At 38.5% G+C, this 18,150-nt stretch overlaps 1 protein-coding gene across 1 annotated transcript in view; it reads left to right on the top strand.

Moving 5' to 3' along the window:
- The window catches only part of LOC109383290 (eyes absent homolog 1-like), a gene marked incomplete at its 3' end in the record, with an annotated part of 255,798 nt that overhangs the window by 204,301 nt on the left and 33,347 nt on the right, over nucleotides 1-18,150 (top strand). Inside the window, exon 10 of the mRNA XM_019643588.1 lies at nucleotides 387-573. Coding sequence (XP_019499133.1) covers nucleotides 387-573 — 187 coding nt within the window. The remainder of the gene's footprint in view (nucleotides 1-386; nucleotides 574-18,150) is intronic.

Genomic DNA, 18,150 nt, shown 5'->3' with positions numbered 1-18,150 from the left:
TGATTTTCTCACATAAAAAAGAGCTGCTTCTAGTTCACTAGAAGTGAGAGCTTTCCTAAGCCTTTTAATGGTTTTGGGTGGCTTTTTTTTCCTTTCTTTCTTTTAAAAATTTCTGTGGCAGTCTTACATGGTGAGTTGTCTGATTTTCAGATTGGTTTAATTTTCCCGAGTCATGTAGCATGGCATGAAAGAAATAGAAAAAGTGTATCAGAGCTTACATAACATTTGTTTGCAAGTCTGAGCACTTCGGGAAACGTGTGCTTGTGTGTTTCTATATAAATTCAGAAGACACACAGACACACAAATGTATTTGTCGCTATACTTTGAAGAGTAAGAACTCAGCAGCTGTGTTCTGACCGCCGATTCTCGTGTGGTTCGATTGGCAGGACTATCCATCTTACCCCAGCTTCGGCCAGGGTCAGTACACACAGTATTACAACAGCTCACCATATCCAGCCCATTACATGACGAGCAGCAGCACCAGCCCAGCCACACCTTCCACGAATGCCACCTACCAGCTCCAGGAACCACCATCTGGCGTCACCAGCCAAGCCGTTACAGATCCCGCGGCAGGTAATGACGTGCATTTTATTAGGCCTGCAGGCTGTATTCCTGGTGGTTTAAAGGCATTTTTCTACGGTCGTAAGTTGATGCAGCGGTTGCACAGTTTGGGCAGATCTGCACAAGGCCTACCTATAAGTCAAGCAGCGTGATCGTGGCGTTGACTTTATTTGTTTAAAATTGTTAGTATAAAGTGTGTAAACTTCAAATGCACATGAAATAGAGGTTGTATTTAGTTATTCATGTATACAGTTTTCAAGGTAGATACAGCTTTTGAGATGCATGATTCTAAGTATTTGGCTTTCATTCTTAGCTATAATTACAACTTGCTGACATCTTGACCATGAAAATAAGTGACGTCACCTTGCCTTTAATGTGTATCATCATTAAATGGCTAATGTGTTTTCAAAAATCAAATGGCATCAAAAACAGTTGGTCGTGACAAATGGCGAGACCCCTGCAGACCCTTTCCCACTCAGAGCCCACTGTGGATTTCCTAACTATATGCCTGAGCGTGCGCTTTTTCCACACTTCTGCACAACCCTTGATGGGACCTTTCTCGGGAAGTTTCCCTCCTTCTTCTCCTCTATCAGTTCTTTCTGGAACTCGTAAGATTGTTCCAGATGCTTCATTTCCTGAACGGGTACTTCCCTAAGCTTCTTTTGCTCTTTCTCTCATACTTCTCACATCCTTGTCTTAACATTCTTAAACATAATCTCTCCTTTCATGGATTCCGAGATGAGCGATTTTCCTCCAAGAGCCAGAGAGTTTTCTTTCTTTGCCCTTTACTCCTAGAACCAAAGCCCACTCTATTGCTGAAAGTCAGGTTCAAATAAATGGTCTGACATTGAGAAAGACCTACTCCTATGGCATAGCGATCATAGAGTGTTCATTCGAGGTGTTTATCCTAAATCATGGGGGGAGGTTTTATATAACAGATACTAATTTTAATTTTGACTATAGGATTATTTTGTAACGATTAGCAGGTGATTACCCAAAATAAAACTCCTTTAAGTTTTTAGTGTTCTACCTTTTCTCTTAAATTTAGTGTTTTATTCAAAGTAGGAAGTCCATCATCCCTAAATTTGTGATCCAACTAACTGCACATACTCATTCTTTCTGCTGCACATCTCAACTCTAAACATTTTTATCTTTGATCCTTATATTCCATTTACCTTTATTTTTAAAAAACTAGCCTGATAGATATTTTTTACTCACTTCACATGTGCAAATACAGTATTCATGGAACCTAGTATGCATGTCTCTTCTGTGTTTTAGATTCCACATCTGTGTAATCTCACTCAAAGTAGACTTTGTTATAGAAGATACTGACTTTTCTGTAGAAGTTATTGTAGAATTTTCATCCCTACTTCCAGAAACTTCATATAGGCATCATGAGGAAAGTTCACAATGGCTTGTCCCAACGTAAGGGAGAGCCTGTGTTTTCACATGAATCCCTGGCCCGTGCAAACTCTTGAGGACTAATAGGAGTTTGGAAATGAAGACAGCTATGCAAAGGAGAAGTAGAAAAACTCTTTAGGGTCTGTGGAATAACAGTGAGAAAAGGGAACAACAGAATAATTTTATTGAACTCATGGCATTTCGGTTGTGAAGAGTACAGTATAAAACAAACTGGTGGGACTTAATTATGTTTCTGAAATTAAGGTTGATTAGAGCGTTTTAGAAAAGACCATTTAGTCATATCATAAAAGTTTGTCTCTGAAATGTGACATTGTTCTAAGGGAATTTTATGTATAAAAGGGATGCCATGTGAAAGTAGGGGTGACTGAGCATAAAGCCATGCCATGTGGAAAACCGTGCAAAATTATAATTTTCAAAAGGTATATATGATTTTATTTTAAGAATTTATGATCTATTTTAGGTTTGGTTTGAATAAAGGCTTTGTGTTTTAGGTACTTTTTTTTTTTTAAAGATTTTTATTGGGGAATTGGGGGATGGGGACAGTGCTGGGGAGTTGGGGGAAGGGGAACAGACAAGTTGCTGTCGTTTTGTTCTTCAGTCTAGTTGTGGAGGACGTTCCTTCACTGGCCCAAGTTGGCACTATCATTGCGCTCTTCCCGGGGGAGGCACATCAGTCGCCGGCTTCTGGACGGCCGCTCACACTGGCTGCTGGCCGCTCACGCTGGCTGCTGGCTACACACGGTAGCCCATGGCAACCCACTGCAGCAGGGGCTGCAGCCTACACCGTTGCCGGCGACTCATAGCAGCCCAGCTCCAGGTTGAGCTGTTGTTCAGCATCTTAGCTGTAGAGGGCAGTGTCACTGGCCCTCATATGTGGGATCCGAACCCTGGCCCTCTGGCGTCCCAAGCCAGTTCTTAACCATCGCGCCAATCGCTGGCGTCCCAAACCAGTTCTTAACCATCGCGCCAATCGGCTGGCCCTTAGGTACTTTTTTCAATTGCAGTATCTTTATGGCTATAGAATTGGAATGATTTTCACTGGGAAGAAAATATTTCAGAAATTTCTTATATTCACCACTTGCCACTAAATGAATGTGAATGGGTAAGGCTTTCTTGTGTCACATAGTTAAAAGTGGAAAGTTCAGTGAGTTTCCACATTGTAAAAGAAATGTAGATTACTTTAAAAATTCAAGGAATATTTAGTCTGGATTTTTTGTTTTGTTTTGTTTTACATTTGTGGTAAGTCTGTGGATTCCGCCTCAGTTTTTTGGTGTTACCCTTCCTTCCTTAGTAGTCACATATAAAATTATAGACTTGTCCTTGATGAAAAGGAAGTTTGGTTGATAAAGTACAGAAATTTATTAAACTAAAAAATTAGAAGGAATTCTTGATTACGTATAGCCTAATGTTCTTGTTTTGAGATAGAAATAAAAACAGTTACAATGATACCCATTTTTTGTTGAAATAATTTGAGGCGTTTTTCTCTTTTAATTTTAATAGTCTATAGCAGTGTTTCTCAACCTTTTCAGGGCTCGCCTAAGACCATCGGAAAACACATATTTTCAATGGTCCTAGGAACCGAGACACTGCTCCTCTATCCGTCTCCAGGCCCACATGCAGATACGCCCACATACGAGTCCCCGGCGACCCCTGTGAAAGGGTCGTTTGACCCCCAAAGGGGTCGCGACCCACAGGTTGAGAACCGCTGGTCTATTGCGTTTAAAGTCAGTGTTTTTTAATGCCGGAAACTTAGACTCTAAGCATTATCTGGTCTGATGTATGGCCAGGATTCTGACTTTCAGTTTCATGGAATTGTGCAATATAGATGAATGCATAACACATGTAGCCCTTCTTCCATACTTTAAGATATTTGTTTTTGTATTGTTCATAAAGCTGTTATGTCATAATGAACACATAAAGATAACTTTGTAAGGTTTTTTTCAGGGCAAACATGTAAGGACTCATTTGTTTTTATATTGTGCATTTTTCAAGTTGTATGAAGGATAGGTATCTTTTAAGTCCATGATATTATTCAGTACTACTTGTAAACATGGACCTTCTCGTGAATCTTAAGCTCAAAAATTATGTTTATAACTATATATTGAAAGCTGTATTCTCCTTTAGATAGGCATATGTAATATAATAAAACAACATAACTTGAATATGAAAATTTAATCTCAAATTTTTAATTCATTTAAAAAACTAAAAACAGTGCATTTGCATTCATTTTTGTTTATTCTTATTGAGATATAATTGACAGAGTATATTAGTTTCAGGTATGCAGCATAATAATTCAATATTTACATATATTGTGAAACGATCACCACAATAATTCTAGTTAACATTCATGACTACACGTAGTTACAGATTTTTTTTCTTGTAATGAGAACTTGGAAGATCTGCTCTCTTAGCAACTTTCAAATCCTTTACATTTGTTTTTTAAAATGAGCTTGTTAGTTATGTTTTGACTATCTTATAATAAAATTTACATCATCTGGAGATATGTAAAAAATCCATCTACCTTGAGAATACAATGGGGCTTGCCTGGTCATTCAGCAACATTTTAATTTGTCTATGGAATTTAAGAAAATCATGCTTACCATTCACCTAGCAATGCCAGTCTCCCCCCCTGCAATTGGAGGACATCTTGGTTGCTTCCAATTTTGGCAATTAATAAATAAAACTACTGTAAACATTTGTGTGCAGGTTTTTGTATGAACATAAGTTTTCAGTTCATTTGGGTAAATATCTAGGAGTATGATCACTGGATTGCATGGTAATAAAATGTTTAGTTCTATGAGAAACTGCCAAATGGTCCTCCAAAGTGGCTATACCATTTTATGTTCCCACTGCAATGAATGAGAGTTCCTGTTGCTCCACATCCTTGTGAGCATTTGGTGTTGTCAGTGTTTCAGATTTTGGCCAGTCTGATAGGTGCACAAGTGGTATCTAGTTGTTTGAGTTTGCGTTTCTCTAATGAAATATAATGAGTATCTTTTAATATGCTTATTTGCCATCTGTATATCTTGTTTGGCGGATGTCCTTTCAGACCTTTTGCCCACTTTTTAATCAGGTTGTTTTCTTATTGTTGAGTTTTTAGAGTCCTCAGTACATTTTGGATGCAAGTCCTTTATCAGATAGGTGTTTTGCAAATACTTTCTCCCAGTCTGTGGCTTGCCTTTTCATCCTCTTAACAGTATCTTTTGCAGAGTGGTTTTTAATTTGAATTAAGTCCAACATGAGTGTTTTTTTTTTTCATAAAACATGCGTTTGCTTTTATTGGGTTGTCGGAAAAGTCATGATTCATTTTTGCAATGAAAAACATAGAAAAAAATACGTCATCACTTTTCCGACAACCCAATATATGTAAAAACTAATTGCCATGCCATAGGTTTTTTCCGGTTATGATCTCGAGGTTTCATAATTTTGCATTTTACGTTTAGGACTCTGATCCATTTTGAGTTAATTTTTGTGAAAAGTATAAAGTCAGTCTCTAGATTTACTTTTTGCAGGTGGATGCCCAGTTGTAGCATCACTTGTTGAAAAGCCTATTTTTGCTCCTTATTCAATGGAGCAATTCAATTGCATTTGCTCCTTTGTCAATGATCAGTTGACTATATTTGTGTGGGTCTGTTTCTAAACAGGGCTCCCTATTCTGTTGCATTAATCTATTTGCCTTTTTGTTGTTGTTTTGTCAGTACCACAGTGTCTTGATGACTATAGCTTTATAGTTAAAGTCTTTTAAGTTGGGTAGTGTCAGTCCTCTGACTTTATTCTTCAGTATTGTGTTGGCTAGTGTAGGTCTTTAGCTTCTCCATATAAACTTTAGAATCAAATTATATGTCCACCAAGTAACTTCTCTGGGGCTTTGTTTGGGACTGCACTGAATCTGTAGATCAAGTTGGGAAGAACTGACAATAGTGAACCTTGATAATATTGCATCTTCCTACCCATGTACATGGAATATCTCTTCATTAATTTAGATTTTTATTTTCCCCCTCAGTTTTGTAGTTTTCCTTATATAAATCTTATACTTATATTTTAGATTTATATTTCTGTTTTTTTGGTGCTAATGTAAATTGTGTTGTGTTTTTCATTCCAAATTCTAGTTGTTCATTGCATACACCAATACACAGGAAAGCAGTTGAGTTCTGTATATTACCCTTGTATCCTGCAGTGTTTCTATAATGACTTATTAGTTCCTGGAGGATTTTATTGTTGTTGTTGATTCCTTTTTTTTTTTTTTACATAGACAATCATGCCAACAGTGAACAAAGACTGTTTCATGTCTTCCTTCCCAAGCTAAATACTTTTCATTTCCTTTTTTGTCATGTTGCATTAGTTAGGACTTCCAGCTTTGAATAGTTGTGGTGAGAGGAAGCATCCTTGCCTTCTTCCCCATCTTAAAAGAAAACATCTCGTTTCTCACCATTCAGCACGATGTTAGCTGTAGGTTCTTTGTAGATTTTTTAAAAATCAATTTGAGGAAGCTCACCCCTATCATAGTTTGCTGAGAGAATGTGTGTCGAGTTGTGAAATGCTTTTCCTGCATCTGTTGATACGATCTTAACACTTTTTCTTCTTTTGCCTGTTGATATAATGGATTACATTCATTGATTTTCAAAAATTGAGCCAGCTTTTCATACCTGGAATAAATCCCACTTGGTCATGGTGTATAATTCTTCTTATACATTGTTGGATTCTGTTTTGCTAATATTGTCCATGAGATAAATTGGTCTGTAGTTTTCATTTCTTGTAATGTCTTTGTCTGATTTTGGTATTAGGGTAATGCAGACCTCATAGACTAATTTAGGAAATGTTTCCGCATCTGTTTTATGGAATAGGTTGTGGAAAATCAGTATTATTGATTCCCTAAATATTTGATAGAAACCACCAGTGAACCTATCTATGCCTGATGCTTTCTGTTTGGGAAGGTTAATTATTGATTCAATTTCTTTAAAAGATTAGGTCTATTCAGATTATCAATTTCTCCTTGTGTGAGTTTTAGTAGATTGTCTTTTAGGGAATGGTCCATATAACCTAGATTATAAAATTTAATCTGGAGTTCATAATATTTTTTTTTATTATCCTTTTAATGTCTATGGGGTTGCTAATGATGGCCCCCCTTTCAATTTTGATACTGATATTTGTATCTTCTCTCTTTTTGTCTTAGTTTGCCTAGCTACAGGTTTATCAATTTTATTAATCTTGTCAAAGAGCTAACTTTTGGCTTCATTGATTTTTCTCTGTTGAATTTTCTAGTCTCAGTTTTATTGACTTTTCTGCTTTATTTTTTCTTTTGATTACTTTTGATTTTCATTTGCTCTATTTCTAGATTTTGAAGACTTGAAGCTTAGATGATTGATTTTAAATTTTTCTTCTTTTCTACCATATGCATTCAGTGCTATAAAGTTTCCTCTAAGCACTCTGTGTTTGTTGTACCCCACAAACTTTGATAGATTTTTTTTTCATTTTCACTTAGTTAAAAATATTTTTATTTTCATTATCATTGAAACCCTCCCTTTTAAAGAGGTATATATTTATAAACATTTTATTGCAGAAAAATCTTAGAAATTTGACGGTATACAATAAGTACCATTTGTGGCATATCTTTCAAATTAAGTGACTTTGTATTATTAGAAAACATGTTAGTTTCTGAGAAAAGGGTATTCTATGGTACATTCAAATTCTATCTATGAAAGAAAATTTTAGTCACTGTCAACTCTTTTTTTTTTCCTTATTCAAATTTAAGACTGTAGAGTATCCAAATGGAATCCATGATTACTTTAATTTTTAAATGATGGATTACATTTTAAATTTCTTTCCAATTTTCAAAAGAAAATTTTCTTTTAAATTAAAAAAATTTTAAACAATTCCTTTTTACAAAGTCAATGCTTTTCTTCTATGTTTAAAAACATATAAAGGTAAAATAAAGAAAAAGACATTTTTAGGATGTTTTCCTTTTGTTCTAACATCTAAACTCACATGTTATCATGTCTTAGCCTTTGACATATAAAGAGTATGTTATTTCCTTGTGCTGAACCCTAAATTCTTAAAGCATATTATTACCAACATAACTGAATACATTTTTTTCCAAAAAGTGATAAAAATAACTTAACCACTTGAGAGTAATTGTCATGAAAGAATTTTTTAATGGACTTTTCTCAAAAGAGTACTTAAGCCATTTTTTAAAATTATTTACTTTTTCAGTTACAGTTGACATTCAGTATTTTATATTAGCTTCAGGTGTACAGCATAGTGCTTAGACATTTATATAATGTATGCAGTGATCCCCCGACTAGTCTAGTACCCACCTGGCACTATATATATTTGTTGCAACGTTATTGACCACATTCTCTATGCTGTAAGCCATTTTTGAAATATTTTTTTATCACATGATGTATGTATAATCAAAATATGAACACTTATTTGTGATGCAGTTACTGTGCTGTATTTAAATAATTTGGCTTGAAAACATATTTCTTCCAAAATCTCTTAGAACATCTTATAATAATTATGTAGTAAAAATATGCTGTAAGCCTTTTTTAAGTATTTTTTATCATATGACATACATATAATCAAAATATGAAGACTCTTTTGTAACCCAATTACTATGCTGTATATAAATAACTTGGCTTTAAAACATATATCTTGTCCAAAATCTCTAAGAACATCTTATAACAATTATGACAGCTATCATAATAATAACACATAGTGAAAATACAGTTGTGTTTAGGACTTTATGTTACATGACTTTCAATCTTACACCCATGTGGTAGGTACTATTTGTCCCTATTTTACAGATGAGGAAAACTAGGCACAATGCCCTTAAACACTCAATAAATTATAAAGTTAATCAAGAACTTTGAGGCCAAATTTTTATGAAAGGACTGTTAACCCATAAGATTCTTATTATTTTTTTAAACAACACAAATAACCAGGGAGAAAGAACAGAGTAAATAAGTAAACCGGTTAATGTAAAATAAAAGCTAGCTATTCCTTTATTAGAAATGAGTTTTAGTACAGATGCCATACAAAATTTCAATTTTTGAAGGATTCGTTCATTTGAATTCCTTACAAAACACTTGATGTTGAAATTTACCTTTTCATGCTCTGACTGCACTCAGACGATTTACTGGTTAAGGTGATGTACGGGAATCTTGCCAATATTGGATTTCAAGTGACAGAGGAAAAATCAGTATAAGAGGGAATTCAATACGCATGGGAAACCATTTGTTCCCTCTGCTTCTTTGATCCTTGCCAAGGCACCCGAAAGTAGAGCAAAGCGCCTGAAAAACAGGGGAACATTCTTGTGCAAAGTTGCAGGACTCTGAGCTCTCACAGGAATTCAGTGTGACAGGATGAAAAACTAAACTGCCAGCCGGCTTCCCTATAAATGCAAGGAATTCGGGCCACATCTATACTACCTAACATGCCTCCGTCTGTTCACTGTGGAAATGATCCTGAGAGGTTTCAGGAGCATGAACCCTGAGCCCCGAGCTTTGCCGAGGGAGCAAGTTTTGAAAATCTTGAGGCCATACTCGCTCATTTGCACAGATGCTTTGTGGACCTTGGAGAAGTTTGCAGTTCGTTCAGCTCAAAAATAAACAATTTAAGTGAAACGATTTTCACTCACATTTTGGAAACATTTGTCAGGAAAACAAATATTTGTATCTAAAATAGTCAGGCTATTAAGATGTGAGAAAGCAAAACAGATGTTTGTTTGGGGTTGTTGGGTTGGTTTGTCTTGATGGCATTTGGGTTTTTTGGGGGTTTTTTTCCCCCCCTCAGAGCATATACAGTGTTAAGGAGATTATAAAATTCTTGGAAATAAAGTCCACTCTTTGTTTTATATTGTCAGGAATTTAATAAAAATGAGTTTTCTTACATTTGAATTTGAACTGTGTTTCTAAGACGTAAAAATGTCAGCGTTTTAGCATTTAGAAAAAGCATTTACCCATTTTGGGACTCATTATGAGTTTGAGTGATTTTTCTTGGTTAGTTGGCCAGAAGTCATGCCTTACAGCATCCACTTAATACACTTGGATTCCAATATGTGATTCTTTTTTATATGTATATATAACATATGATTTGTTTATAAATAATCAAAATAGGAAGGCATATGTTATTGAGCTAATAATTAGTTTACTAACCCTCCTAAACCTTTATTATTTTATCTTCTTTTGTAGCTAATTGATTCATTGTTTCTGTAAAGTATTATGCATCTCATGGCACCAACGCAAATCAATGTAATAATAGTCCCCTCATTTAAGTTCGAGGATATCAGCATTTACTGATTCAATTCTTAAACTGGAGATGGTGGGAAGAGAGCGAGTTATCTGTGTTTGCCATCCCTTCATCTCACTTAATTGGGATTGGATGGTCTAATGGATGAGTTTCAGAAAGACTTTTAAGAAAAAATTAATGAGTTAATGGCTTTAGAGCCAAAACGATTTAAATTTAAGGCACTTTTTTTTAATTCCCTGGATGCTAACATATGAGCATGGGTCAAATTATAAAAGTACATAAGAGTTTAAAGAGAAGAATAAAATTCCCTTCATCTCTGTACCTAGCCTCTTTCAGCAGTTTCTTGTGTATCCTTCCAAGGATAAACTGTGTGTGTACAGACACACACACACACACACACACACACACACACACACACACGGTGCCAAAATAAATGTATACACATTTTAAGAAAGGAAAAAACTATTAAAATTGTAATACTCAATATATACCGATAACAAAAGATGTTATATACCAGTCACGTTTGACTTCTGCAATTACAAGAGGTGCCCAAAGTGATTACCATCAGCGTCCAGACACTTCTGACTACGGCGAACTACTGCTTGAGCAACGTTGACCAAAGTGTCCACTTGTATACATTTTTTTGGCATCCCCGCTGTGTATGTGTGTGTATCCTGCCCTTGTCACTTTTTTTCACATTCAAGTATATATACTTGTTATTATTTTTTAAAGTGGAACACCATACATGCTATTCTTTAGCCTCCTTTTTTTCCTCAACAATATACAGATAAAAATTCAATAAGTATTTTTGGTGTGGATTTTATATACAAGTATAATGGTGGCTAATATTTTTTGAGCTCTTCCTATGTGCCAGACATTGTTCTAAGCAGTGTTCATTCATGAGCTTACCTCGTTTTCACCCAGATCCATGGGACAGGCAGTGCTGTCATTATCCCCATTTTAGATGGGGGGGAAGCTAAGGAGAGGTCGGTGGTAGCACAGGGCTTTAACTCCCAGACGTGGCTTCAAACTTGCGTCCTTATTCTGGAGAGTATGCTGCTGTTTGAATCCACTGTGTGTGAAGTTTCCAAACAAGCAGAAAAATAGAAATGTAAACAAGAGTTGTGAAATTTGGTAGCTCAGTGGTATTCATTTTCTCTAATCGTTCATAGCACTGAGCAAAGGCATACACTAGGAGGTATTCAGTTAAATATGCGTTAAATGTTTGAATGAGTTCTATTTGCTGCTAAAATAATGTAAATGTGAAATTATAGAGAAGTGGTATGTAGCATAGTTAAGGTTATCTTGTACTGTAACTATTCCTTGAATTATAAGGTCAGTTTGTGGATATCTTGCATAATCCAATAACCAATTGCACACTTCCTTTCTTACCTTCCACTTTCTTGAATCTGCTCTATCCCTGCTCTCCCTTTATCCTATTTAATACTTACCTGTCATGGACTTGTTTTGGAAACAGTTTTCCACAACATCTCTTTACCATACCCCTCACCTTCCACATCAAGGAATTCATCCTCTACCTTGCCAACTTTTTTTTTCTTTTTTCTTTATTTCTACACTCATAGCTCACAGCTGATGAGCTGATAACTGATGACTAAGTGTAGGGATAATGATATTCTTGTATCAAGGAAAAGGGAAGCCATCCATTTTAAAGGGAAAGTAAGCATCTTAATCCAGTACGATCACCTAATGCTTTCTAAAATAGTTATATGACCCCTTCGGAAACTTCACCAAGTACCTGTTGACAAAATTAAAATTGTGTTTTCCTCAGTACTTCTATTTGAGAAAAACTTGACTGTTTCTCACTTGTATGTAACTGGTTAAGTGTGGTGCTCTAATAGTTTACATTGCACATGTACGATATTTGCCTGGATTACTGATTGGCTTGATAATCATGGTTTGGTGTGGACATCATGTCATCCATTGTTTCTGTGAGGAAACAGCTTCTGAGTTTCAAACAGCTGACTTAAAAATATTCAGAACATAGCTGATTTGTAAATTGACAACTCTTTTATATCTACAGATCCACCTGAGTAATTTTAGCATGAAGCAACTGGGCAATAGGGAAGCTTTCAATTTTAAATCGAGACATGATCTGATGAATTGTTTTACCTAAGACCTGCACTTTATCGATTATGACTAAGGAATCCAGAAAGATTAAATTTTCCCAAAGCAGCACTGCCTGTCATTGTCATCAGTGGCATTTCTTGATAGCATGCTGGAGTGGCAATCTTGGGAGATAGTATGATATAGTGACTTTTCCCATGCTGCTCTGGGCAGCACCGCTGTCTCCTAAAGGTAGAGATGGATGTCCTTTAATGAGTCCTAAAGTAGGATCAGTTAGGGACACAAGTTGTTGGGGTTACAGTTATCAGGGCTCCTTTACTTTAAGTCTTTTCTAATGCTTTAGTACAGTGAGATTGACTGGGAATTGAATATAATGTACAGTGGACACCACTCCCCGCCCACCCCACCCCCACGGGGAGTATCTATGAACGTCTCTTGGGCACCACACTTTCCCAGAGTACAATTGAGAGAAACTGGAGTGGTGGCCAGGGACTTGGAGTGAGGCTAACCTGGTTTCTATTATTTACTCTGTGCAGGTCACTTAGCTGTTTGGTGTCAGTTTTCTGTAAAATGTGGGTAATGCCACTCTTGTGCACAGAGCGAATGTGAGAATGAAATTATGTGTAAGTGGTTAGCAAAGTGACTGACACATACCCGTCGTTCAGATGTTCATCCCTTCCATTCCTGCAGTCAGCAGTGCTGGGGATATAGAGGTGACAAGAAACATAAGATCCCTGGCCTCAGGAGGCCAATGTGACCTCGCTCTTGAAGATAATATTGTAGTGTATCGTGCATCGTGGTTATTTCAGAAACTAAAGCCCCTGAAGTGTAGCCACCAATTTCCTTCCCATAGAATGACTGGGGGAGGATTTAAACCAGAGATTGAAATGTGTTAGAAGGATGATGGAAGTTTCTATGAGGATGTCTACCGGAGAGTGGATAATGGCCATGCTCCAGGGATGATTAAGCTCTATTAATTTAGTTACTAGACCTTCACTGAGGAATTAATTTACCTGGGAGACCTCAATTAGTGATTATGTGGAAGGGAAGTAACAATAATGGAGTACAGATAAAAAAAGGTCAAAGAAATTCTCTAAAAGTAATTCAATTACTGTTCATTAATCTCTGGCTTCTGGTTGACTCTGTGAGACTAGTCAACAAGTTTATTCATCTTTGGTTTATTATGGCTGATAGCTTAAGGCTATCAAAATTCCTTTAAGTCTCCTCCTTTTTTTGGTAAGGTACTCTTCACTGTGAATCTAACATAACGTAATGTAATAATTTATTCAAATCCTTGCTGAGGTTTTGTTTGTTTGTTCACAATACAGGTAGCTCCCACTTAAAAAAATCTCCCAATATAAAACGATCGTGGTCACACTATGTGGTACGTAACTTTGAAGGCTTGACGGCCCCTTGCTTCATAACTTTACATGGGATCCCAAGTAGCTTTTTAAGGAGTATCCTGGGCCCTCCCTCAGAACTGTGGTTTCCCCTGGTTAGAGTTCTTAATTTTTATATGAAACGTCATTTCTGTTCTCAGCATAGCTACCTCAGTAAAGCTATGGGTCTCCATTCAACCCAACAACCATATGGCTCCTCTCCAAGTGACCCATTAGTATAACCTCTTACCTCATTGCTGATTAAAACTCAAGGAGAAAATTGCATCTGTCGGCTGCCAGAAGGATAAATGACGGCCCTTTTCTCCTAGATATTTTCAGTTTTACCTTGAAAATGAACAGCATGCCTGACCCCCGGGCTCTGCGCTTATTGAGTATGGAGTCAGTGGTGATCAGCCTTAGAAGGAAGGATGCTGTGAAATTTGCCGTTCTAGTTACCATGAGGCTCTGTTCATCACACATCTCAGTCGGCAGTCATATGAGGCACTTCATCTCATCTCTGGACTAGAAACACCTGTGTTTCTGCACAGAACTTGCTTTGTCTCATCTCAGGCACCCCCTGTGTCACCAAACTGTTGGTAACTTTGCCTGCGTTGAGTGCGGACTTTGGGCAAAAGCTGACCTGTGCTGACCGCTCTCTGCCCTGGCTTTCATCTGACCTTCACCACCTCAGTTTTTCTTCTAGTGTACTCATTTTTTTTACAAGATTGCTATCTAGTCATCGTGTATGTATTTGATGGGGTATCTTAAACCCTTTGGGGAGAAAGGTGGGATATAAATTGTTCAGAAAATAAAATTAAGAATGGAAATGCCTTATTTAACAAGAATAGGGGCCAGAGAAGAGGTTTCACCACAACCATTCCACGCTCAGGAAGCACTTGTTTTGCAAATGGCATCACAATTCATTGCAACCACAATTTTGTAAACCTCGCCACTTTGGTTAATATGTGCAAAAACACTTTTCCAAGATTCTCATAAGTCTAGCCTCCCAAGAGCACACACATCTCTACCTTTTCTTCTCTCTGCTCAAAATCCCAAGCCTGCCCTAATCAATAGGCTTGCTATTAGTTTCAGTTCAGCTAATTTGTATTACAAAAGCTCATTGCCTGTTGTAAAATGCCTCCCAAACGTAAGAACTCATTTTCTCTACCACTGAGATTGCTTTCTACTTCAGCTTATTTTACTTTCCATCCCTGATGACATTTTACATGTCCTCCCTTTAAGCGTTCTAAGAACTTTCTTTTTGTAGAGCTGCTTTCTTTTTCAGCTTTTCATGTAGTATTTTTCCTAAAGCATGTTTCTGAATATTTGTGCATCTAATTACCTCCCTTGCCTCAGCTTTGATTTTGATAGAGGTTCCTGAGGAAGCACAATTTCTCTTCAGATTTATTCCTTAATAGTGCTATTAAATTGCGTTGCCCTCTTCCCTAATTGAAGGCAAGGCAGAAAGCATGGTTTCATCTGCCGTAGGTGAACAGGTTTGATGATGCTCTCCAACATGTTGGTAGGTGTTCATTGAGCATCTCTTACTTAGGAAGTTCTGTGGGTTTCTGTGAGGACACAGAAAGCAAGAGGGTGATGCTGTGTTCTCAAGGAGCATTACACTCTATGAACAGCCAAACTTAATAAAGGTCGAATTAAAAAACTAAAATGTTATGCTAGAAGACAGCAGAGTGCCCAGGAAGAATGCAGAAACAGAGATTTCTTATGTAAAGTGTTTGCAGAAAAAACTAACCAAGGAGGTGAAATTTAGCCTCAATTAAAGATGCAAATGACCAAGGGACAGAGGATAAGGAAGAAATATTGATTCAAGGCTAGAAAAAATAGGCCTTTTGAAATGGGCTTCATGAGAAGATATTATTCCATCAGAACAGAATTGAACTACATTTCCATTTCACTAAAGGATGAAAGCATTTTTGAGCTAGAAGATGGCTTATGATCATCTTTATTAATAAAATAACTGAGCGCAGAGAGGTGACTTTTGGACAATTCATTTCACATGACGACACTAACATGTTTGTACAAAATACTTTATCAGGCATTGTCTTACGTAATCTTCACGATGGCGCTGTCCCCATTGTGCTGCTGAAGAAACTAAGGTTCAGATGATATCTAGGTACTTATGTAAGTGACAAGTGACCAGGCTCATTCTGAAATAGATGCAGATCCTGCCGTCTGAATTTGTAGGTTATGCTGTCCACGAGGATGTAATTTGAACTACTCAGTTTTCCATGTTCTGTCCTGTAAGTCAGGAGGATGTAGAGATGGACCAACATTGGCAACTCCTCCCCCCACCCCCCACACACGCACACACACACGTGGGTGACTTCCCAAACATTGAAAGGCAAGGTCACATTTCTGGAGTCCGCGCAGGTTCCGTAATCCAGGCAGCTAAGCTTTGGTCATGGCAGCCCCTTTCCTCTGGCCCCAAACCTCCAGGAGAAGGTGGACATCGACCTGCCCTGGCAGGTGCCCATCTGAGGCTGCACCACCTATCTTTGGCCTTATCACTGCCAAGCAAGACTTCCGACTCAGAGGAGTGTCATCCTCTCTGAGGGAGGTCCAATCTGGCCCAGTCCACCCTGGTGTGTGAGGCAGGATGGGACAGATGGAGTGAGTGGCTTCTGAGCAGGAGGCCTGGTTTCAGTCCTGGCGGTGGTGCATGCTAGCTGGTAGCCCTTCATTTTTATTAACTTCACCTTTTCATCTGTTGAAGGGGGGCAATAGTACATCGTTGCGCTTACCTGGGGTATAAATAGCCCTAAAGCCTAGAGGAGGCCCTGTTCTCTCCACCCCGGTGCTTCTCAGCCCTAACGTGGCCCCACTTTTCTCTTTCTGTGAAGAGTCAAGTCTACTCCTAGTTCTGCACTCTGTGAAGTAACCTGAACCCAGAATGTGAGCTAAGGAGCCAGGTGTGTTTGTGTTCTTCTGTCAGCTCCTCCCTGAATGCACATGAAGCCTCATTGAGAAGTTCTTACCTAGCTCACGTTCCGGAAGAGACGGGTTAACTGGAGTTTTACCTGGGAGTTATGGGTGATCGTGTGTATACTGTGAACGAGGGCTGTCCCATGCCGGGTTCTTAGCTCACCTGACCAAAACTTACTGAGGCTCTGGTATGTTCCAGGCACTGTTCTAGACATGGGGGACTCAGCAACCAACAAAGCAAAGTCTCTGTCCTCAGGGAGCTTACGTCCTACCGATGGCACAGACGACAAGTAATTGTAAAGTGCATCTGGTAGTCAGAAGTGGCTGGAAGCGTGCAATGATGTAGAGGTAGGGCAAGTAAACTGTTTCAGAAGAGTGGCCTGGCAGGGTGACATGTTAGCAGGCACCCAAAATGGTGAGGAGAGTCACCTTGATATCTGGGGAGTATCCCCAGAGAGGGAACAGCAGTTACCAGGGCCCGGAGGTGAGACTGCTGGGTGGGTGGAGTGAGTGACAAGAAGGCTATGTGGTTGGAGCATTTGAGGGGGTAGGGGTAGAGGGGAAGGGATGGAGGTGCACAGGCCAGGTCACAGGTGGGTGAGGAGGACTTGGAATTTCATTGTGAATGAGGTGAGAAGCATTTAAGCAGAAAAGTGACAAGATATCATTAAACTGAAAAAGAATCTGGTTGTTGGGCAGAAAAGAAGCTATTTCAGGGCAAGAAGGGGTACTGGGCGATCACATAGGAGATGATTGCAGTGGTCCCGGCGACAGGTAGCCTGGCTGGGTGCTAGGGGTGGAGGTGGTCAAGTGGCCAGATTTCAGAGAGATTCGAAAGGAGAGCTACTGGGATTTGTCAGTAGATCGAATGTGAGCAGTAAGAAAAGACGGGGCCCGGGTGACACCAAGGCTTTTGGCCCAAACGCTTAGAAAAGTGCATTTGCCATTTACTGACATGGGGAAAACGGCAGGAAGGGAAGGCGTTGTTGAAGAAGCCAGGATTTTGTTGGGCACACGTGCAGTGTGAGATGTCTGTCAGAAATCCACGGGGAAGATGGCAACTCAGCTGTTGGGTAAATAAGTCTGATGTTCGTTCATAGAATCATTTGGGACCTAAATTTGTGAGTCATCACAATTACTGTTTAAATCGTATGTGCTTGGATAGGTGGACCAGGCCAGCAAGTGTCAGTGCAAAGGGGAAACAGCTGAGCGTTGAGTATGGGGCTTCCCAGAGGCGGAAGTAAGCATTGCGGAAGGAAAGAGTGATGGGCTGTGTGTAATGCTGGGGAACGTTTGAGGAAAATGGCATTTGAGATTTGACCATTGGATTTGACAGAGTGGTGGTCATTGACAAAGGGTTTGTGGGTGGGGCTCTGGAGAAAACAGCATGATTGGAGCAGGTTCAAAAGAGAATGGGAAGAGTGGAAGTTTAGGCACAAATATTCACAGTTCTTCTAGTTCGTTTTGCTGCGTACCGCAAGGTAACTGAGAAGTGAAGCAGAAACGAGAGGGA

Source organism: Hipposideros armiger, unplaced genomic scaffold, assembly GCF_001890085.2.
Source record: "Hipposideros armiger isolate ML-2016 unplaced genomic scaffold, ASM189008v1 scaffold_80, whole genome shotgun sequence".
NCBI lineage: Eukaryota > Metazoa > Chordata > Mammalia > Chiroptera > Hipposideridae > Hipposideros > Hipposideros armiger.
The sequence above is the reverse complement of the archived record's forward strand: the minus strand, read 5'-3'. Positions and strand labels throughout refer to the sequence as shown.